General features: G+C 37.4%; 2 protein-coding genes across 2 annotated transcripts; both read right to left on the reverse strand.

Moving 5' to 3' along the window:
• Positions 1-3,699: 3,699 nt before the first annotated feature.
• Positions 3,700-12,877, reverse strand: senp1 (SUMO specific peptidase 1). Its single transcript, XM_079239263.1, has 18 exons — positions 12,320-12,877; positions 12,059-12,117; positions 11,766-11,950; positions 11,170-11,245; positions 10,200-10,392; positions 9,947-10,091; positions 9,720-9,838; positions 9,062-9,336; positions 8,864-8,927; positions 6,749-6,787; positions 6,561-6,645; positions 6,334-6,474; positions 5,971-6,105; positions 5,642-5,845; positions 5,459-5,538; positions 5,256-5,340; positions 4,685-4,780; positions 3,700-4,598 (listed from the first exon to the last, which is right to left on the reverse strand). The coding sequence occupies exons 1-18, from the start codon at positions 12,451-12,453 to the stop codon at positions 4,536-4,538; spliced, it is 2,178 nt and encodes a 725-aa protein (XP_079095389.1). The 5' UTR covers positions 12,454-12,877; the 3' UTR covers positions 3,700-4,535.
• Positions 12,878-17,361: 4,484 nt separating this feature from the next.
• LOC306755354 (protein lifeguard 2-like) lies at positions 17,362-23,283 on the reverse strand (the record flags this gene model as incomplete). Its single annotated transcript, XM_079239714.1, has 12 exons — positions 17,362-17,511; positions 19,307-19,360; positions 20,292-20,387; positions 20,508-20,595; positions 20,907-20,944; positions 21,228-21,267; positions 21,362-21,412; positions 21,500-21,553; positions 21,642-21,706; positions 21,858-21,946; positions 22,085-22,175; positions 23,269-23,283. 12 exons carry the CDS (start codon positions 23,281-23,283, stop codon positions 17,362-17,364), a joined length of 831 nt encoding a protein of 276 aa, XP_079095840.1.
• Between the last annotated feature and the right edge of the window lie 682 nt (positions 23,284-23,965).

Raw genomic sequence — 23,965 nt, forward strand, 5'->3', positions numbered from 1 at the left:
CTTTTTGCAGTAGTCAAATTTGAGTGTTTGGAATATAAATGTCCATTGTTCCTACAAAAAGCTTTCTGGTTCTGTAAGACGCTGCAGTCGTCTTGTTTTATTGGGATATTTTTTTTCACCACATGTCCAGCGTGCACTTCATGATCTTGCATCATCTACCCCAAAGTTTTTATTTTAGATCCTTATACTAATGCTAATGAAAATGATGCAACATCCTGTCAAGTTGTTAAGCTCGACACAATGACACATTAAATTTGAGACAGGTGTATTGAAGCTGGAAAATAGGCAAGACCTACAGGACAAGGTGGCAAGGACCACTTTGCGATACTAGATCTACCCATTCCTGATAACAACGGTGAACAAGCCTAGCCCTATCATACAACTGGTAAAAGTATCTTTAATTTTTAATTTTCCTGACGTTTTTTCCTTAATATTTCTTTCAAATTCAACACTTTAATGCTAATACCCTAAATTTGTGTTAAATGTTGAAGTGTTTGATTTCATGAAGTGTTCTATTTTAGTCCATCTTCTGCTCACTTATCACAGTAACATATTTTACATGTGACTGTAATATTAACAGAGTTCAAGTAAATAATTGACTCTGAGCTGCGTGACACAATAAAATTCCAAAGTTGCTTAACAGGGATCATAACATGCAGGGCTCCTGTAACTAAGAGATAAACATGCATTTAGGCTTCAGTTGATATCTTTTTCCTTTTTTTTTTTTTTACCCAAGTAATATTTCAGTTTTCAATTTTAATAATATTACACCAAAAGGTCTGAACCTTCCAACTAGTGTTTTTGTTACGTTTTCCAATATTACTTTCACAAGAGCAGAAGCTTGTTTCCACTAAATTCCACAAAATTTGTTTTCTGAAGCAAGACTTAGATGTTGTTATTAAAGAATGGAGATCTTTTACATAGACATGGAGATAAACTGGTAAATCATTGTTCTGCATTGTAAAAACACTATTATGGTTGATTATGATGGCCAGGAAAGAGATATTGGCCATTGCTGTTTGTCTTCATCGACTTTTGCATTTTTTGGTTTTCACATTCATTTTGAAAGCTTTTGTTATTTAATTTTTTTTTATTTGTTATAATGCCTTTAAGATTAATACTTTTTTCAAAGAGGCTCTGATTTTATTTTTGATAGTGTGTTGTGTGAGACAAATAGTGCAAAATAGATGATAGGATCTTTTGTTGTTTTTGTCCTTTTTTAAAAAAAAAATTATTTGTATGTTTGCATCTTACTTTGTTCTGGTTTCAGTGCTGATGTCAAAGAAGCTTTAATATTTTGCTAAACATTTCAGGTCAGTCAGTGTCACAAATGTTGGCACTTTAATGACATGACTTCAGATCATGGATGAAATATGTAAGGTTCAGATGCATCGTTACAGAGTTGAACCCCAAGCTGTTGGGATCAATGTTTGAGAAAGAAAAAATGTGCTCAAAACTTTAACTTACCTCATTCTGCCAGAGCAATGCAGATTCAGTTTGTGTATAAGATCAACAGGCAATGACCAACTACAGTCAATCTCATGGCTGTTCACAGCTGGTACTGTGTCCACATGCTTTTATTCATCCGTCCAATGTTTGGAAAACACTTCAGTGGTCTGATGATCTATGCAATTTATTTATTATCTGTTTAAATGCAATACTTCAAAACCCAAGAGATACCCCTTGCAATGACAATAAATCACCCCACAATGTGGCTTTTTATCTTTGATTATGAATAAATTTAACACAAAAATTAAATAAATTTGTGTTTGGCAATAATTACTCATCTTTAATAATACCATTTGGTGTTGTATTAAACTTAGTTGGAAAGTCAAATCAGTCAGCTTTACAACCAGGTATAGTTTGTAATTACTGTGCTTCTGTGGAATGAGCAGATTAGATAAAATTGTTGGTAATGACCTCAAGAAAATGCCAAAAGCCCCTGTAATATTGTTCTTGTATTCATTCTTGTTGAGATTAAAGTGCTGCGAGGTGTGTGGCAGTTAAAGACGCATGTCTGGCACCTGATTAGCATCTAATGTATAGATGTATTAAAATAAGATTCTGTAGCCTGTGATGATCCTGTATTTACAGAATGTCAGACTTAACTCTGTTCTCCAGGATGACAACACTCTCCCCTACAGAGAGGGTCATCACAGAAACACTGGGAGTGGAGAGGATGGAATCATGAGTCCATATCCCAATGCAGCATATCAGTTACAGGTGTGCTGTAGGTGCTAGAGTGACAACTCCTGGTTCAGGAATGAGTTACAATGCCATGCCAAAATGTCACCAGGGTGGTAACCTGCATGAGGAGGGGGCTCAGGCTGTTGTGGCTGAACATGGATCTTTCAAATACTACGGAGGTGCTTGAAGGTTTGAAATGAAGAGTAAAAATGGTAAATATGTGTGCATTTTCCATTTTACTGTTGGATAGTGCAATTATTTAATCCACTAAACAACTCAAAATATAAGTGAAAACTAACAGGACAATATTACATGGGGCCATCTTTGAGGGACACTACCCACATGTATAGCACTGTTACCTATCCCAATAAGACATGTATAAGTTATACTTCATTGGTGACTAATCATGCTTTCCAACTATGTAAAATTGAACACCAGTCGGTATTAATAAAGAGCAGAAATATTCAAACCCATATTTCCTCACTTTTTCACCTGGGTTTCAGATGTGTTCAATTTCTAACCAATGATATTTGGTTCTTTAAATGTGCTGCATTAAAAGGGAACAATTTCACTCAAAAAACTTAGTTAATAGGACTATAACAAAAGACGACACGGGTTGCTTTAAATACAACTCACAAGTCCAGATAGTTTCAGCTTTCATGTTGGGGTTCAGTCTCATTTTGTTTAACATGTTTGCTTTCCTTAAAGCATTAAATGTTTCTTACCATTTAAAATCTAACATCATAGAAATGCCTTAAATGTCTCTGGAAGGGAGTGTGAAGTGCTACTCAGTCTTGTTGGGTTTGACCTCTGGCTGGAATTGTTTCCATGCTCTGCAGATGTTGAAGCTGTTGCATTAAACTACTTGGAACATAAACATATAAAACAGACATGTTCAAATCATGTTTTGTGCTCCACTGTCATTTTTCATTGTCTTAATGCAAAACATTGAAGAAAAAGAGGAGTCTAAATACCTACTGCTGCTATTTTTGGTTTTCCCTTTTACCTGAAGGTCATTCAATATTTCACAAAAGGTCAACTAGCAATTGCTGTTCAATACTGTCCTGAAATCTGTTTTCTCAGCAATGTTTGTGTCATGATGCAGGTTTTTTTTCCTTTAAAGAATGCATTAAAAAAAAGAATCTCATCTTAAGCTTTTCACTGGTTTTACTTGTTTTTTAATAAATGTTTTTCCACTTAGATTTGTGTTTTTATTACACAACTACATGCCAATCAAACCATGTCAGCAGTGCTGACCTAAAAAAGAAAAACACATCGATTCTTCCATCTTTATAAAGTTGTAACTATCCAACTAATGACAAAATACACAAAGACGGAAACACTTTATAATTTATTTCTAAAACAGTCTAGATAAAATAGGAAATGCTTTTGAAAAGTTTCATACTGTAGGCTGCATATATTTTAATTATGTACAAACTTCAAAATATATTGAATTTGTCCCAAAAGTTGCAGTTGAACAAAAAGACTTGCATACATAAAATATACTTTGAACCTCTATTTACAATCTTATCAAGAATGAATAAGGAAATGGTAAAAGATTATTACCCTGCTGTTTCAGGTTGTAACTGTTAAACTTCAGTGAAGAAAGACAACATTCTTGTTTTCATTTGAAACCACACTCTGAGGCTAATGCATTTTATTTAAAAAAAAAAAAAAAAAAAAAAAAAAAAATCAGTTTCAGGCGTTAAGTTCAATATACCCTGCAGCAGTAACCAAAGGAATATAACCACCATTGCTTTTTATTTTTGTGTACTCAATAGTAGCTGGTCATCAACAGCCCTTTTAAATAAAAGAGACAAGTAAAATTTTCTTACAAAGTTTTTTGGCTTGACATCTTTAAAGTAACAGGGTTGTTTAAGTTTGAGTGATAGTCAAATTTTTCTGCACCATATAAATAGTATAAATGTACCAATACCCTTTCTGAACAACGCTTATGTAAACAAAAACATGAAATGAACATTACACCTCAGAGCATGATTCATAGGTCAGCACAGGAGTGATTTCAAGAACAGTTCTACCTGGGTAATACAAAACACGCAGTGTTTCAGCTGCTGCATTTATACTCCATTGGTGCACCAAAAAGTTAAGAACCAAAGAGAGGGACTAGGAGGCAGTGAGTTTTGCTCCAGAATCAACATCCCATCATCCACCAATGGCTGTTAGTTTAACTTATGACTGAAAATGAAAACAGCTGGTTCCTGATGCAAGGAGCTGGTGTGCAAGTCTTTCCCAGAAGGACCAATGTCAACTGAACCTCCTGAAGATTGTGCAACAATCTGTCATGAGCTGTGAGCTGACTGTACATGTTCTCACTCTCCATCTTGATATCACAACAGCTTGTGGTTCACAATCTCCCAAACCATCCGTCTTCTGAAGTAGGGCATGTGTTTCTGTCAAGAAAGGGTAAGCTTATCAATTTCAAGGCGACAATAATGATGATTTGCTAAATGTCATTATAAGTGCAATTTCAAATGACCTGTGTGAATGTGATTGGCTTGTCTTTGGTAATATAGTCTGCATATTTGCATGTGAACATTCCACAGTCACTACCATTCATCTGCTGTGGGATTTCCTGCAAGAAAAATCAAATCAAACCTCATTAAAACAGTGATAATCACAATCATTAACCACTGTCTGATAGAGGATTGCATTATCAATCACAAACTACTTATCCAATACAAAGATACTGCTTTGCAATGAACTTTTCACTCAAAATACAGAAAACATAGGAGCATATTCTTGAAATTGCAGATTGTTGAAATTTAGCAATTCAGATTTATCCATTTCAAATACATTTCTTGTTCTTTTCAAAATGTTCAAAAGCAGCACTGCAAAACAACCTTGCGATTATAAGGTTTATATTAAAGTGTATCTCCTTGTCTGGATCCATTACAGAAAACACCATGTGAAGTCAACATTAGCTTTGAGAGTTTTAACACAGAAAACACATGATTAAAAGACAGCCCAAACTTTTTTTAAATACACAACATACAAACATTATACAATGAAAGCAGACAATTTGCAGTTTTTGTCTTTGAACAACTTACACTGGGCTTTTTGCTGTGTAGAGTCCAGCCTGAGGTATCTAGTTCTTTGCCCTTCTTGTCTTTACTTTCCAGTTGCAGGTAGTCACTGTAAAACATCAAATTTAATCTAAACATATATTTGACTTATAGTTGAATGCAATAGCATTTAGCTCTTTAAATAAATATTCTTATTAAATAAAGATAAAAATGTGACTGAAACTTACAACAGTATTTGGCATGCCGAATCATTGTTTCCTCCCATTGAATCAAAGTACATGATGGATTTTTTGCGGAAATCCACTACCTTGATTGAAAATGTAAATAAAAATTTAATTTAGAAAAACAAGAAAAAATTTTTGATGGACATGTTTCCTCTCAGGTTTACAATTACAGTAATTTAGACTTACAGAGAGGCACCAGTGCATCCCCAAGTGAACAGGAACCAACAGGATGTCTTTAGCAAAAATGTCCATCTTTTTGGTCCATCGGCGGACAGCAGAGTAGCCGCTGCTGCGCAGCTTTGGATAGAAAAAAGTATTGAATGTATTGACTGATGGCAGGTTGGACTCCCGGCTTCGCTCAACCAGTAGGTTCATATAAAAGTTGATCACCTGAAAAATAAAAATGTACAATTTGAACAGACTTTATTAGTTAAACTGATTGCTACTGCTAAAGCAGCAATACCAGAAACACAGTTAAGATTTTTAAATTAGATATGAACTTAATGTGTTCTCACTTCATCATTGAGCCAGTTCAGATTGCTAAGGGTTTGCAGGTCTTTGCGTGTAAGGCTGAGACCAAAACCTTCACTTAACACTTCATGAGGATTTCCTCCTTTCATCAGCGCCCCGCTCACCTCGGCCTCCATTTCCTTAACAGAGAAAGTGCAATAGCATACATGAGAAAAAAAATAAATTGAATATGACAAACTCAATAATGGCCAACCAAGGCACCACTTAGGCTTAACATTTAGTTATTCGACTTAATTTACCTTGAAAAGAAATATGAACCAAATATTCTACACAACTCTACTTGAGGGGTTAATCTAAGTACATCTATTGAAGCGAGCAAACACGGTAAGTGTATCAAGATACCACACCTCTGTCAGCTCAGGAAATTCTGGTTTCTCTTCCAAACCCTTTGGTTCATCTATCACAAGAGCCAAAGGAACCTCCTTCTCTAAAGGAACACGAACACCGACATCTACATCTGAGCTATGTTGACCTTCTTCGGACAAGCGCTGAGAACATCAAACAGGACAGTGATAAGTTAATGAGAGACAGTTTAAAACTGTAACTGAATGAGGGTCTCGTGGTGCGTTCTCACCTGTCGCAGCAACTGGGCGGCCAGTGCTTCCTGTTCTTCTATTTGTCTCCGTCTTTCTCTTGCTCGAGAGTCATACATGCTAGTTCTAAAGAAAACAAATAAACCAAGTGTTTTCCCTTTGCTAAATTGAGTTATAATGTGTACAAATTTATATAAGGTTTGAAATAAAATATTTAGGGTATACTTACAATTCTTTGATCCATAACTCAGCTTGGAAACATGGCACACTGTAGAAAGCAAAATATATTGTTGATGCAAATAAAACTAAAATTGACTTTCATATTTATTACCTCTGGACATCTTGTACAATTAAAAATCAAATTTTAAATGTAATCATGTGGTGTAAAATGTTTCATGTTAATGCCAGCCTATTATTGAACTATAATTATGCCACTTCAGAATGGATATTCCACCATGTACAACTTATTTTCATTATATTTCAAAGTTGTCTCCCAGCGGGATCAACTGATTAAGCTCTTTCAAACCAAGATGATCAGGAAAAATTACACCGAATTTCAAACGAGTTGAAAAGGAAGTGGAGAGGATGCAGGGCAGAAGAGAGGCAGAGAAAAAAACATTTCTTCCAAAAGTTCTGATGGATGACATGAGATGGATAGCTAACAAAATGGATGACCTTGAAGGGCTAACAAGGTCCAAAAGAAGAATCTGGGGAGGCAGAAAGACATGGCTACATGAACAGATCCCAGACTTTAGCGTCTCCTCCTGGGGATCTTCCACATTGGAAGCTTTGCCTGCTTGGTCAGCAGTTGGTGCCATAGTGATCACCCTTGTCTGGATGGCTGGGGATTCCTGTACTGCAAAAGGATGGCTGTGACATGGATTCTGGTGTGCCCTGATCTGGATGGTTCCTGTGGTGGCATTCTGTGGCTATAGATGGGCTGGCGTATGTTAGATATCATGTGTACATGTTTATGTGTGTGTGAGTGCACTTGTGTGTAAATAGACTAATGAGATTCTTAAATTGTGGCTATATATTCTGGAGTATTTTTTTTTTGGGGGGGGGGGGGGGGGGTTAAATTTTGTAAAGGACTTTGGCCCTGTTAACACTAAAATGCTGAGACAGTAATACAGAAAAGGTTGCTTACATTCTGGTCTCTTGTTTACATGGTTACAAAGTTTTGGGTGGATAAAATTGCAAACATTTGACAACAGCCTCTAGAGTGAAGTTTTCTTGCACTCCAAGACAAGTCCTGTCAGTGTAAACTGGAATTGGTATCTTGGGGCAACCTTAATGTCTTTACAATCATCTTCCACTTGCACACTCAGACTGTGTTTAACCCGTGACAATCAACAATGGCAGACCCCTATGTAATGTTTGTGGACCTGCATGTTTTTATTTTGGTCTGATGTAGCAAAACTTGGTAGAACATTTATGCTATCAGCGAAGATGCATAGATTACATCAGGGGTGTCAAACTGCAGTCCTGGAGGGCCGGTATTCTGCAGGTTTTTGTTGTCTCCATGCTCCAACACACACCTGACTGACAAACAGGTTGACAAGAAGCTGCTGGATCCATTGATTTGAATCATCTGTGTTGGTGGAGGGAAACAACAAAAACCTGCAGGATTCCGGCCCTCGAGGACTGGGTTCTGACACCCCTGGATTACATGCACCAGATAACTAGCAGTTAACATGCAACGCTTCTGTTCTGACGCATCTCCCTCCACATTGGAAGACTGAGGCCTCCTTGGCCCCCACCCCTAGACTGTCTGTCTCTTGCAGTCAGGTGAAGAAACAACTGAAGAAACAACTCTTACTGTTTGAAAGTCAGTGCTTCAATTAATTCATTCTTTATACCGCAATTCAGGGTCACAGGAGACCATCTCATCAATTAACAAGCAAGAGGCACGGACTGTAACAGGTCATCGGTCTATAACAGGGCAAACACAGTAAGGCAACCACTCACACCCACATCTTTCTTTCCTTTAGAAATTTAAAGTGACCAATTTGGAGTAACAAATTAACCAAATGGGAGGAAACCGGAGTAACCAGATAAACATACAGAGAAAGCTCTCTCTCAACGGAGCTTGAACTATCAACCTCCTTGCTGTGAGGCTGCAGTGCTAACCACCACACCACCATGCAACCCTCTTAAAACATCTAAAAACTCTTAAAAGTGCAGCAACAGCATGACATGCTATTCAAGGACAAATGCACAAATCTGGAACACTTCTGCCTGAAAACTACATAGGGAATCTGTTTGCTAAAGCCACTGAAATAATACAATTGAATAAAATTGATCATGGAGTGAACATCAGCCTTTACTAAAAAGATTTACTAACCTCGAGCTGTCTTGCTTTTTACCTTTTTGCTCATTTACAATTATGACAGAGTCACCATCATGAGCTGCAAGACAATGAAAGTGTATTACAAAAAAACAAAAAAAAATTCAATTTAAAAAAAAAATTACACACTAAAACATTTATTCAGTTTACATGGGAGATCTCATCTCCATTGAGTGTTCCATGCTGGTATCTCACCTGATGACTGTGTGTCCTGAGAGGTGTTATCCTGCAGAGCTGATGGGGAGGGAGCAGATGTGAGAGCAGCTGCAATGCTGGAATTGAGGTCTGTGTCTTTAGAACCCATCCCTGACCTGCTGGATGCTCCCACTGGGCTCGGAAGGTTGCTGGAGCTCTGGCTAGACATCCCTCTGGGGCTGAGAGGGCTACTGGGTCCCTCTGAAGTTAGTCCGGCTGCTGACCCAGCAGGGGAAGAGGTATGTAGTATCCTGCGGCTGGTGAGGAAACTGGTGCTGATGATACATTGAAAGGGTAAGAGGGACAATCACAGCAGATATCGTCAAGAAGCAATTCAGTAGAGACTGACAGCAATAAAGAGAAATACCTATCTGATTGCTATATTTCTTACATGCCAATTCCAGCTACAAACAATGACAAATCAGCAAACACAGCTAAACTTTAGTGCATGGAGCAGTGAGCAATTTTCATCTGTGATTTTCCATCAATGATGATCAGCCTTATGTTAGAGCCAAGCCACTAAATGTATTTAAAATTATTTTTTAAAAATTAGCACATTAAAAACATTTTGATTCAACACAAACATGGCTAAGCTACATCCCTCTAACATAATAAAATTTGAATACATTTTTAAAGTATCCTGCATTTGTATACGTACAAATCTCTATGTGACCTGACAATGGTGTGTGAGCTGCCATTGTGAAGGAAAGATGACTGGCCACCAGAAACCATGGTCAAAAGCTGCCTGTAGATCTCCTTCTCCTCTTCACGAACAGACTGATGAATATACAGGAGAACAACAACATTAACAAAAGAAACAAAAAAAAACAAAAGAAACACGAATCAGATTTAAAAACACAATGTCTTCTTGTCTGTATGCCTGACCTCCTGTGCTGTGCAGCGGGGCGTGTTTCTGTGTAACCGACTTGATGAGGCGCTGTGCGTTGGACTCTGCACCACTTTGATAGGAAACGTCTTCTCATACATGCTTGTACAGGAACTGCTTGGGGTGCCCACTCCGCCAGTGAAACTGTGGACAGTTTAGTAATAAAAAATATATCAGAAACTGACAACCTCAGTAACATTTACTGAAACACTTTTTCATTGCAAAAGGTGAAAACCAAGAAGCAAGTAATACCTTGAAACGCCATGCGGTTTGAGGTTTAGCGGCCTGCCTAACCGTGGGGTGGGTTGAAATTTGGGGATGATGGAGGGCAACATGTTGACTGAATGCCCATTTGTTTTTGGAACCTCACGATGAGTAGGACTCATACACACTTGTCGTCTACACACTTTTGATCCCACAATGGACTTTTCAGTACGTGAGCACTCTGGAGTTGGAAGGAAATTTGGAAAACAACAGTGCAATAGTCAACTTCTGTCCAACAGTTCAAAGCCAGCAGACCTTGGCAATCAACACCAGATGACTAAAGCTGGTTACAAACTCCATGAAAAGCGAGAACTTTGCATTTGTTCTTAAGGCCGCAAGAACAAAAAAGGAAGTGTTTTGGTCAGGTCAATTCACACTTCATGAGAAGCTTCATCTGTGATGTGGTGGAGATTGCTGAAGTGTGAGATGTCTGTACTTCAAGGTGAAATAACCAGCCAAACATTGGCACAATGGGGCTGTGAACCCGACAGGGTCTGTGCTTTTAATTGCCACTCATGCTGTATACATTCAATCTGCAATAATGCAGAATTAGGAGCTTATTGCTTTTCTATGTTAACAACGCCCACCTGAAATATCTGACCAATCATACAATACATCTGAGAGCCCCACAAGAAGAAAGTTCTGCTTGGCTAATGCGACCAGAATAATCCACAAGAAGTCCCTAATGATGTCTGCTTTGTTCTTGTGGCTTCAAGACAAAGATAAGAGTTCTTGCTTCTCATGGAGTATATTACAGGCTTAACAGCAAATGAATGACTAAATGTATTTGTAAATATTATTTTTACAAAAACACTGGCAGAAAAACATGATTAAACAACAACATGACTTAATTAGCCTTATGTTAAAACATTGACACTAATGCTATGAAGGAATGTGATGAAGTTTTTCCAAATGGACTGTGTTGCACAGAATTTTGCATTAAGAGAGAGAGATTCACCTGATTTGGATGTTTTCCACTCCAATGTTGTCGAGGGGGCAGCAAATGTCTCATCCAAAGAATTCCTGTCAATAATCTTCATTCAAAACAAAGAAAACAAACACAAAGTATAGGTCAATATCTTTAGTTTTAAATTGTAGTGAAAGTGAGCCAGTGTATTTTTGCTACCACTTTATTTGGCTGAATACCAACATCTAATAAAGCACTGTAGTGTGGTTCTGGGAATTCCAACTAAATCCAAAAATGTAAATAGATGGTCATTAATATATACCGTAGTTGGTAATAAAAAAAAAAAAAGAGTCAGTGGCATTACAGTTTGTGCTTCTGCAAGCAGACATAACAGGGAGAAATTATAAAGAAATAGTGACAGACAATATAATCATTGTTGGTTTCATCCAATTAATCACAGAATTTGGAGAAAATAAACTTTAATTGACTGAAATGACTGTGATAAACTAATAAACCTATGATAAGGCAGTGATCTTAAAAAAAATAAAAAAATAAAAAAAAAAAAGGGGGGGGGGGGGGGGGGAGACAAACCAATTAAATGTGTTTTACTTGCTTTTTGAGTGACACTCTGAAACTGTAAGTCTTACCGGCTTCCCTGCCCAGACTGATGAGGAGGATGTTGAGGGTTGTGGCTCTCCAAGAGCGGCATCAGGGGAAGTTGGAAGAAAATTTCTCAAAGTTGGGCTAACATTATTTTTCATCCACGTAGCCACACTGGTACTATGACTTTTAACCCCTTCAGCAGCACTCTTGACTGTATCCATAAGATCCCCTGCAGAAATATTAAAAAAACAAATGAAAACCGGTTATGAGCGTCACATTGGTTGAATTTCAACCACATGGTTAATCACATGGTTTGGGTAAGTTATGATATACGTACCAATTCGCGATCTCTTAATCACTAAACCATCTTGATCAATGTTATGCCCATCCACCAAACTAATGAAAGAAAAAAAATAACGATGATTACTTGTAATAGATTAATGAATACCATTTACCGAAACAAGAAAAAACATACATATACGAGGCAATGGTATTCATACTGAATTATGAAAATATTTCCCGTGAGTTTAACTATGTGCACTTTTCAACGGAGTTGAAAAGTAAAGGCTTTATTTCATAAAGCTTTTACAATTCATACCATTCACTAGATCGTTTCCTTCTCACTTGACCATCTCTCGTTGCCCGGTGTCCATGTGAGTGTTCCGCAGCTGGCTCATCATTTCGGAGATTGGCAAAGCTCGTCTCGATCCATTCGTAGATTTTATTCAGCATGGCTCAAAAGTCCCAGAAATTAAACCGTTGATTTAAAGATGGGTCGCTATGGCTACTATCAGTAACTGTCAATATAGACGAGTCAAATAAAAAAAGGCTTCATTCAACGGAGATGGGTTAGCTAAGGCTTAAACAAAATGCTAACACTCCCCACAAATGCAATTTTACTTTCCCAACAGCACAACTAATAGTTAGCTAGTTAGCTTTGAAGTAGCTCTGCCTAGCTAGCACGCTAGCTAGCGTTGTTAGCTACAAAGCTAATTTTTTGGAGTATGGTTAAATTCCAACAGGAATGCAATAACTCTCTTCCGGTCCAGTCGGAAAACTTGCTATCATTTTGAGTCGCAACTTAAGTCATGTATATATCTCAAATATGACTATACATTGCAAATAAACTAAGAAAGAACAACATCTCCCGCTTCTTCCTCATTCAAAACCACAACATGGCTGAACAAGAACCTTGAACCATCGCACCTTCTGATTGGATGGCTGGATGCCGTAAAGTCAAGTGTGACCTAAATGCATTGGTTGATTGCGTATTGAAGGGTCGCATTTAATATCACGCCACACCCACCGGCACAGAGCTGCAAAATCCAGAAACATATACTTATAGCCATAGAAAAATAAATCTGTCAGAAAGTGGCTCTTGAATTCCAAAGCTCCAAAACGAGAAACGGTAACAAGACACGAGCTCTGTGTCCTGACATTGAACAAGCTCGCCAAAACGGACTCGAAGCGTATGATACTGAAATCAGTAAAATGAATCAATTTTATGCGTTATTGATTGAGCTATGCAGCTTCTGTAAAGTTTCTTTATTAGTCATGTGTTCTCTAGCTGTTCCCAATGTGGTTTCATGATTTCAGAGGTACCGTAATCTTTGAAGGTTCAAACCTTATACTATGCTTCATTTTCTAAACAAAAGTTTTCATGAGCTATGTTTCTATAGCAACTAATCAAAAGGTTAATACCTCTCTCCTTTAACAATATAATGGCTTCACACTGAAACAGGAACCTGACTTATTAGTTGACGTTTTCAAGAGTTTTTGGATTGTTTTAAAACATCTGTGTTGGAGTTACAATTATTGTCTATTAACAACAAGGGTTTGACTTCTCTCTTCTTTCTTGGATTGATCTTTGGCTTCTTGCAAGAGATATGGAAAGCAACTTCAGTGAAATTAGAAATGATCCCACTATAATGACTGACTATAAAACTTCTCAAATATTACCAATGGAGCTCACAGAAAATCTTTCAACAGCTGGAAATGAAATAGTTCATTCTTATCTAATGAAGAATTGGCTAAATCTGCCAAAAGATTTAAAAAATAAATAAATAAATAAACAAGCAAAATCATCAAGCAACCTTGGAAAGAACTCAATCCGGTAATAAAAAAATTTGGGGGTGTGGGGTCAAGGCGTTCCCAGGCCAGCCGAAAATTTAATCCCTCCAGCGTGTCCTGGGCCTTCCCTGAGGTCTCCTCCCGCAGGGACGTGTCAGGAACACTTCACCTTGGAGGTGTCCAGGAGGCATCCTGACCAGATGCCTGAGATACCTCAACTGGCTCCTCTCGATCCGGAGGAGCAGTGGTTCTACTCTGAGCCGGATGACCGAGCTTCTCCCCCTATCTCTAAGGGAAAGCCCGACCCAGCGTAGGAAATTCAGTTCTGCTGCCTATATGCGCAACCTCGTTTTTTCAGTCAAAACCCACAGCTCATGATCATAGGTGAGGGTCGGATCATAGAATGACTGGTAAATCGAGAGCTGCGCCTTTTGGCTCAGCTCCTTCTTCACCACGACAAACTGGCATGAGTTTGCATTACTGCAGATGCCGCACTGATCCACCTGTTGATCTCACATGTTATCCTTTCCTCACTCGTGAACAAACTCCTCCACTTAGAGCAGGACCTTTCTCCTGACCCGGAGATGACAATCCATCCTATTCCGGCTGAGGACCACGGTCTCAGGTTTGGAGGTCCTGATTCTCATCCCAGCTGCTTCACACTCGGCTGCGAATGGCTCAAGCTGGAGATTATGGCCAGATGAAGCCAGCAGGACCACGTCATCCACAAAAAGCAGGGACCCTATCCTGAGATCACCAAACTGGATTCCCCTCAACACCTCGGCTGCCATAAAAGTTATGAACAGAATTGGTGATAAAGGGCAGCAATGCAAACCAAGCTCTGACACCTGTCGTACAGGGACCGGACAGCTCATACAAGGGGGTCCGGTACCCCACACTCCCGGAGTACCCCCCACAGGAGGGACACCGGGGACACGGTCAAAGGCCTTCTGCAAGTCCACAATGCACATGTAGGGGTTGGTCAAACTCCCATGCCTCCTCCAGGACCCCAAAGACGATATAGAGCTGGTGCACTGCTCCACGACCAGGACGAAAACCGCGCTGCTCCTCCTTAACCTCCTGACCCTCCTCTCCAGGACCCCTAAATAGACCTTATCAGAGAGGTTGGGTAGTGTGATCCTCCTGTAGTTAGAGCACACCCTCTGGTCTCCCTTCTAGAAAAGGGGGACCAGCACCCGAGTCTGCCAAACTAGAGGCACTGTCCCAGATGTCCATGCAATGCTGCAGAGTCATGTCCACCAGGACAACCCCACTGCATCCAGAGCCGTAAGAAACTCCAGGCAGATCTCATCCACCCCCGGGGCCTTGCCACCAAAGATCTTTTTTTTTTTAACCACCTCAGCAACCTCAGCCCCAGAGATAGGAGAGTTCATCCCTGAGTCCCCCAGCTCTGTAGAATCCTGAAGACAGTTTGGTAGGAATGAGGAGGTCTTCAAAGTATTCCTTCCACCACTGCACAACGTCCTAAGTTGAGCTCAACAGCTACCCATCTCCACTGTACAGTGTTGATGGAACACTGCTTCCCCCTCCTGAGTCACCGGATGGTGAACCAGAATCGTCTTGAAGCGATCCGGAAGTCTTTCTCCATAGCCTCGCTGAACTCCTCCCATGCCCAAGTTTTTGCCTTGGTGACAGCCAAAGCCACATCCCACTTAGCCTTTGATTAATATTGTTGATAAATTCTATATCAACAATACAATAAGGTTAAAAATATATTTGATCTTTGATGTTCAAAATTCAAAAGATAAAATTACAAGTGAACTGAATTTTAACAACAAAACTAAACAACAACAATAACAAAAGCTTTTCAAAATGAATAATTTTTTGTAGCAGACCCTTAAACTTTTGATTTTTTTGTGTTTATCTCCCTATTATTTTTTCAGTGCTTGTCAATCTTTTCAATTATTTGTATTTCGGCATTTTTATATATGATGCTTGTGTTGATCCATGACATGCTTGTAAGACTATTTCTGCAACTTTCAAAATACACCTATGACGTTGGTTTTTTTTTTTTTTTAGAAAACTTAAAATATGGTGGTGTCTTTGTCTGCCATCAGGATAACACAATTTTGGATTATTTTTTTTATTATTTTGGATAACACAATGTAACTTTTCATCATTCATTTTTCATATGGACATTAACAAAGGTTTACAGATTAAATAACATGCTAATGCAAAGATGTTAAAGCATATTTTATTAAATCAAAGAACCAGTGACCATGTTCACACTTCATATTACAATAGAGTAACACCAGTTCTAGAATGAAATGCAGTGTCATCTTAAAACATAATACTGCCCCATCATAACAGAAGGTAATAAAAGGCCAAATTAAAATATGCACCATAAATTACTCTCAAACACCAAAACTTCAATTTTATATAACACGCTTTCTGAAATATATGGCTCTGTCATACAAAAATAAACTCCAAATGTACTTAAATATTATCTTTCATGTCTTTTCACAAAAGCAGGTCTCATTAAAAGTCAAGTCAATCCTTGCATATTTGGCACTGTTTTGTTTTTTTATATATATATATATATATATATATATATATATATATATATATATATATATATATATATATATATATATATATATATATATATATATATATATATATATATATATATACTGTGTGTTATCAAAATATCAGCACAGTAAAGAAAGTAAAACCTACAAGGCTCAAACTAAATACTAAATATTTTTGCAGAAACATGGTTTCCAGCTCAAACACATATGTTGAACAAATGAGATGCAAATGCTGCAAAGCTAATAACAAAAAGCTTTTTGATTATAAGTCAACAAGCTAAAGAGATGAGTTGCATAATACTAAATCAAAAAGAAAAAAATATCAGATTGTCATTCAAAATCCAGAAAAATGTGTCATCTACCCTCAAAGTGCCCAGTAAGTACATAAAACTACTTTGTTATAATTCACAGTACACATACATCATTGGAATTGCCAGAAAGGTCAGCAAAATTATTTACATCCTTTCAGCTTTTTGAAGTTAGTATTTTCTCTTTAAGTCACTGAATTAACACACATGGCAACAGTCAGAAGATGGAATGACTGCACTTGGTATGGTCAGGGCTAGAAGCCATGCATGATTTCTAGATTTTAAAACTTCCTAAAAAGCATCAATAATTACTTGCAGGAATGTACAACTCATGAGAATACATAAGACTGACAGACACTTCCAGAACCTTTCTTCAAGACTGAATGGAGAGAAAAGATCACCAACTTTCACAGAGTGTTTCTTGTCCATAGTTGGGGACACATAGGTTCACAAACATGCTGGAGAAGGATAAGGTTTCATACATTTTTTGGTGTAGATCTTGACATGCATTGGTATGCATAAACAGCTGTATGAGAGATTTTCAAGCTATTTTTGACTCCATCACTATCAGTCAAAAAAATAAAAAGCTGTAATAACTAATTGGAAACATTGTCACCACAATCACCAAAATTTATGAAGACTATTATCCCATTTGTCTACATTTCCATAAAAGCATAGCTCTTGTCTGTTGGCTTGAAAATGTTTTGTTTTTATTCTCGTTTTGTTCCGAAGATTTGGAGGAAGAAGGAGAAGACATACACAATATCAAGGTAGATGTTGAGAGTAGCAAAGACATATTCTTCTGGACTCATGGTGTAACGCTTGTTCCCCATAAGGAGCTGGGTGTCAAATGCCAAAAACTGCAACAGATGATAAGAAAGGAAGTAACTCAAAAAGTATTTCATTTAGTTAGAACAGTCGAAGAGAAAGGGACAGAAGTTGCGTTTATAATTGCAAATACTTTATGTAATACTATACCCAAAATCCAATATTAGCAAAAGTGAAAGCAGCTTGCACATCTCAGTACCCAAATCAAGGAAAACAAAATACTCGAATTAAGTTTTATATTTGGCTCACATCACAGGCAGAAACATGCTTACATGTTTTGGTGCAGAGTCTTCATCAGAGCATCTTCAGTTCTGATAAGGTCAATCACAGAATACAGTAAATATAATACAAACCCCACACTAGCCATGCACACAATGCGCATTCCCATGGAGGCTTTACAACACTGAAAGCCATTGTCATGCCAAGGCAGAATTTGGCTTGGGAGCGCACACCCTTCAGTATTGTTTGATTGCCTTTGGTATGCTATAGTTCACCATGTAAGCAGAAAAGAAACAACACAAATTGCTGGAATTATTGAGGGCTGTTGGTGTTTCAGCAAGGTTTGGATGAGTTTCTAGTTGCTTTAAGTACTATACTTGCTTCGATTTTTCCGTAGGTATGCTGCTATTTAACTGTCTGTCTATCCATCCATCTTATCCAAGATCAGATCACAAGGTGGGCCAAGGTTACTTTATTTCAAATGATTCACATCACCCTCTGAACAGTAGAAAAAGCACACTACGGCCCAAATTATTTAGCTCCAAATTATTTTGCAATATTATATCATGGCTATGTTTATCGTGACACCATTTAAATTCTGTAAAAACAATCGGTTCCAAGTTATGAAATAAACTACTTTGTAGAAAACCTGTAATGATTGTTACAATCCCTTTGGCTTAGTGACTCAGTTAAAAATTATAGGAATTTTGAGCAAACCATGGCTCACCCTCTTTATTGAGGTTTCAACAAGAGGGGATCTTTTGAAGAAATTGGCTCAAAGAGAAATCTACTATTTACACAAAATACTACAATGCCAAAAGGACTTAATGATTCTATTCTTTGGTGTTTTCTGACCTGAGATTGTTCATTTCAATGAAGCGCATGATGCAATTAAGAGGACTGGACAATGATTAATTAGTTGCAAGTGACATATGTATAGCATTTAGATATGTTGTATTTAATCTATGATGTCAGAATTGAAGATGTTTTGATGAAGGATCTGTGGCAAATTGTGTAAATGTATTTTTATCTGTAATGTAAGCCAATTAAACAACCTAATATGAGTACTATGCTCACTTTGAATTAAATACAGATGTGTGAGCCCTTCTTTTTTCCATTTTCCTTTTATTTAGTAAGTTTCAAATGTTATGGCAATAACAAGTTATGATTTAGTTCAGTGGTTCCCAACTTATTTTTCCCAAGGACCCTCTTCATGCAACCCTTCATTTCCTTTAATAAAACCAAAGTTAAGGTGGTTATCTATGTATAGCCTTACTTTTTTTTCCTCAAGATGGATGAATCATTGCAGCATTTTTGTGGCATTTCTCAAACATGTTTCATTAAAGAAATAGTGCAAAGTTAGTGTTTCGGGTCTCCCAATAAACTGATTCCATGTGACTGAAACACCCAAAATGAAAAACTCATCTCAACTTATTTCTGCGTGGACATGGTGTGATTTAAATCACACAGATTTTGAACAGTCAAAGCCTTGGGGAGCCTTTGTACTCTTTGAGGAGGCCCCCTTGGGAATCCAGGGAGTCAGAGACCCAAGTTATGAACCACTGATTTAGTCAATTACTGATGGCTTAGCTCTATCTATAATCTTACCATTGTAAATAGAATGGCTCCCAGGGCAGCATATATGGCATCCAACCAAGGTACCTAATCAGCAAAAATGGCTTAATTAGATGTGAGTGCAGACAATCACAATGTCAGAATTCCTCTATCTGAGGTGATATTTCTTTCAATGTTAAATGTACAAGTGGACTATATTTTACTTAATGCATGCCCAGGTCACACAACTCATTGAATATTATTCAATATATTCATGTGGCATATTTGTTAAAAGAGGAAAACCAAGCATATTTTATGCTAACCCTATTCTCAGTCCTTACTCTTACAGACACTTGAGTGAGACCCTTTGGAGCAATGGTTTAGTGCACATGGCATCTTTTTAGTATCTATTTCAACTTGTTGACCAGAGATCTACAGCTATATTAGGTAGGATGATGGTGTTAAACACTTTGTAGGAAGAGCAGTTGCTAGACAAAGGAATGACCTTTCATAGGCAACTGCATTGCTCTTTGTAGAATTATACTTATTCTTGGACTTTGTTTTAATTTTTCATTTTCAGTTATAATTTAGCTCTAGAAAAAATACTTCGTAAGATTTATCTAAATGCAATGGTTTTGGCTGAAATAAATCTTTTTAACAGAATCAATCACATTGTAGAGTACACACTTCTCCATTTCTGCAAAAAATGTCTTAATTTTCCTTTTGAACCCTGTGAAAAGTCCTGAGATAATGATGTCAGCTGTTTTTGGCTTTAGTTTCATGATATAATTTTCATACTTTAAGGGACAAGTACATCCCACTGCCTTCCAAATTAAAAACAATACTAAAGAGAAATGCTGTGCCTTGCCATAGGGTCCTAACCAAGTGAATATAAGAACAAGTTTCTGCTGGAGACAAATTTAGACCTCATGGAGCTGAAAGAATTCCTAGTTTCTGCATTCTTAGTCTGCACTTTTAAATTTATGAGTTTTATTACAGACAACTTATGTAGTTTACCGATTTAGTTGATCACACTTACATATTGAAAAGGGAGGACAACAGCCAACACCAGTCCAGAGATGAACATTACCATGCAGAAGACAAAGAGCACACCCTGGTATGAGGTCACATCAAACTGGATGGAGAGAGCACATAAAATCAAATAAGCTGGTCTACTCTGATATATTTGAACTTTATTTTGTTCTTTTGAATAATGCAAGAAATGCAAGGTGGGAACGTTTTCATTGTTCCTCACCTTAGTTTGGAAACTGAAGATTGTGACCAGGAGGCAGACTGCTGCTGTGATGCCCAGACACATCACCACGGACTTGGTATTGTAGAAGCTAAAACAAATATACACATTGTGATATGAAATATCGTTTTATTACACACACTTGGGTTTGACTGGTCTTCATGAGATTAAACAGATCAAATGAAACTGAACTTTTCAGATTAAGACTAAAACCAATACATTTAATTTGTTGTATTGATTGTTTTTAATATTTGTCAAAATGGCTTTCTGTAAAAAAGTATTAATAATGGGTATTCACATGAACACAACACCCATTATCATAGCTAAGAAGTCTGTATAAAGAAGATATCAAAGTTACAATAAGACAGCGACATGAAAGGGGGAGGAAACATGAAAATATACCTGGACAACATCCCTGTCATGTAGGAAAGAGATAGGGTCTGTAACAACACAAAGAACAATCAGGATTAAATATTTTCTCTAAAGGTCTGATGGAGTACAATAAAAACATATCCATCATTTACCTTTAAATCTGCTTTATAAGTAACTTGTCACATAAAAAAAGACCTCATAAATAGCAATGTTGATAAATGAATGTATCTTATATTTCAAATCTCAGTCTGTAACTCTACTGGACAACAACACGTATCCAAAAAAACATCAGTAATACATGATACATGTAATATTTCATAAAAGCATTTCCATTAGGAGCTTTGCACTTACAAAGACAGCGAGCAGAATCAGATTCCACGGAAACTGTCTCCTGCAAGAAGGAAAACAATATGGTATTGATATTTTTGGGCTGAGTTTTTTCACTTTTTTTGTGACACATTTGGCTTTTATAATCATTAACTTACCTTGGTGCAGAGCAGCATGATAGAGTAAGGTAAGTGACAAAGAATACAGCACTGTGGAAAAAAAACATTACACATGGATTTAGACAGAATCTACATCAGTGAAAGTAATATGTACTTCTGACTTAACTTATTACTTACTATGAGGCCCAGTACCACCCAGGGTTTGTTTGAATGTAGTCCTTCACGGGGTCACTAAAACACACAATTTAAAGTAAATACATTACTTACTGAGTTTCACATTAAAGTGAGAAGAAATTAAAATAACATTTCTTACACTTACCAGAATGTGAAAAGAGCCACAATAGCAAGAGTGACCAAAAGCTGTACCATCAAAATGGTGTAAACCTAACAGAGAGGGAATTAGAATAAATAAACAGATTATGATTACTGTTGTGTGTCTTAGCATGCTTCTGAGGCCTTGAGCAAAATGATCAGTGATACACAGTATTTACAATTGCATTGTCATTATATTTAAAGCGATAATAAAGCCTGGTACCTTGCGGATGAAGACTCTCCTGATATTTTCATCATCCCAGGTGAATTCTGTGAGCATCTCAATATCATTGTAGCAAGGAGCACTGACACCTAAAAGATGTATTAATTTATAACATTTAATTCCTAAATACACTTACACTATTTCAGAACTGACACACTTGTTCAACATAATAATGACTAGCATATATGTGTAAAAGATGAAAACGGACAAATAAACTATATCCATACCCACGGTGGCTTCCTCGTATGTGGGGGGAGGTGGTGCCACTAAGGCCTCTCCACTGGTGGAACCATTGCTGCCTTTGTTAGCAAGTGACAGCTAAATTGATAAAAACAAAATTAATTAATTGAGAAAATAAATAAACTGGTCAGGCCAAGTCAGTGCTTTTAACAAAAATCTCTGTTACATTTGGCCCATAGTCATCGAACGGCCAACTTGTTATGGAAGCTGCATTTACTGACATTAAATGAACCATTTAATTGATACATTAACTTAATATATAAAGGTATATTACATAGAATTAGAATAAATTATTCATGCTTTTCAGGATGATTACAAACAAATCTTCCAAGAGCTTCACCATTTCTTTTGTAGAAAATTACTTCTTACTAAACAAAATGATTGATTACTATGCAGTACCATGACAATACACTAACCTGCGTTGTGGTATGAAGTAATCAATATATATTAAAGTATAACATATATATTGCTATATATTGGGGGACCAAATGTAAAAAAAAAAAAAAAACATATTTAGAAATGAATCTTTGTGCATCATTATTATTAAGTTAATCAAAAATAGAATTAGCCCCATATTAATTAACACTGTCGATGGCAAGTGCTGGGCACAGACCGGCGTGTAATGGGTTGTCTGGGTCTAAACCTATGAATTCGTCGATTTAGTCGAATCGAGTAACATAAGCTGGAAAAAGTTAGGTAGGCAATTGTGTCTGATGTCAAGGTATTGTCTTCGTCAGAGTGTGGGTATCAGGTGGCGCAGCGCATTAAGAAACCACTGATGAATTCCACTCATCTTACACGGACTGCACAGGCTGTATCCTATCAGCTTTGAGAAAAATAACCATTTTAGGATGATGGTATTAGATGCCATCTGTTTTGCAGTAATATAGAAACCTAGAAACAAGTCTCTTACGTGCACAACTTTATAAGTAGCCTATTTTTGTTTTATTATTAGTTTAAAAAAAAAAAGGCATTAAATCTATCGATATTTTCAGCTAAACAGTCTGCATTGCCATTTCGCATTTAATAAGAATAAAGGAACTGCGGGCCTGGACTGCATACCTCTTATGTAATGATGAAGGGCACGTGTAAAATTTCTATAATTTTAAGTATTGGTTACAGTTTTAATTACATTTACATGAACAAAATCTTCTAACAAGCTCCTTCTTACCTTGCCCTGTGTCATGATGTCTGTCGTCCTGCTGTAGGTCGTCTTTGAAGCGGTCTGTTTATGGGGTTGTGGCGTTTTTTCCCGTCTTTTTTTTAGGGTATCTCTTGAAGACTCACCAAAGACTGACAGCCGTGAGACAAGACCTCGGACTTAAGGCCGAACAGCCAGCTCTGACGTTGTAGTGATGCAATTCCAAAACAACGCAGTTTAGACTTGTGCAGATGCCCCTCCCGCACCCACAGAGGGATGTTCTAGCAGCATCTAGATGAAGCTGCTCCATAGAGAAGAGCTGGGACTGTACCACAGCGACAGGGGAAATAGGGAGTATGGACCTGCATGATGTGTTATGAGGACAGAAGTCCAGAGAAATCTAGAAATATGCTCTGCGGCAGAACTAGGGGGTAGTTGCAAATGCTTTAACTAAATTAAATGTTCTAATCAGTGAATGTCAACATTTTTTGATACAATTTCATTCGACCTATTCTGTTTTAATGTACCATGCTGTTTTAACTCAGGTCTTTCAAATAATCATTTTTCCAGTCGATGAAAAACCAGTCACTGTCACATCGCTTGTGTTAGTAGTCAATGAAATCAAAAGTAGAACAATTTCATTCTGCATAAGTTTGGTTTATTTGGAAATCGTGCTTGACATTACAGAAGTCATGTAATGCACAGAAGTTTCTAAGAAGCTCACACA

This window comes from Telmatherina bonti, assembly GCF_933228915.1.
Source record: "Telmatherina bonti genome assembly, chromosome: 4".
Taxonomy (NCBI): domain Eukaryota; kingdom Metazoa; phylum Chordata; class Actinopteri; order Atheriniformes; family Telmatherinidae; genus Telmatherina; species Telmatherina bonti.

What these genes read in the sequence shown, in the direction of transcription:
- senp1 (XM_079239263.1), bottom strand. Translation starts at nt 12,453, where the DNA reads ATGCTGAATAAAATCTACGAATGGATCGAGACGAGCTTTGCCAATCTC. An exon ending in GAGTTATGGATCAAAGAATT is followed by an intron (nt 6,646 to 6,748) that starts GTAAGTATACCC and finishes TGTTTTCTTTAG; the next exon opens with AACTAGCATGTATGACTCTC. An exon ending in TACACAGCAAAAAGCCCAGT is followed by an intron (nt 4,781 to 5,255) that starts GTAAGTTGTTCA and finishes TTTTTCTTGCAG; the next exon opens with GAAATCCCACAGCAGATGAA.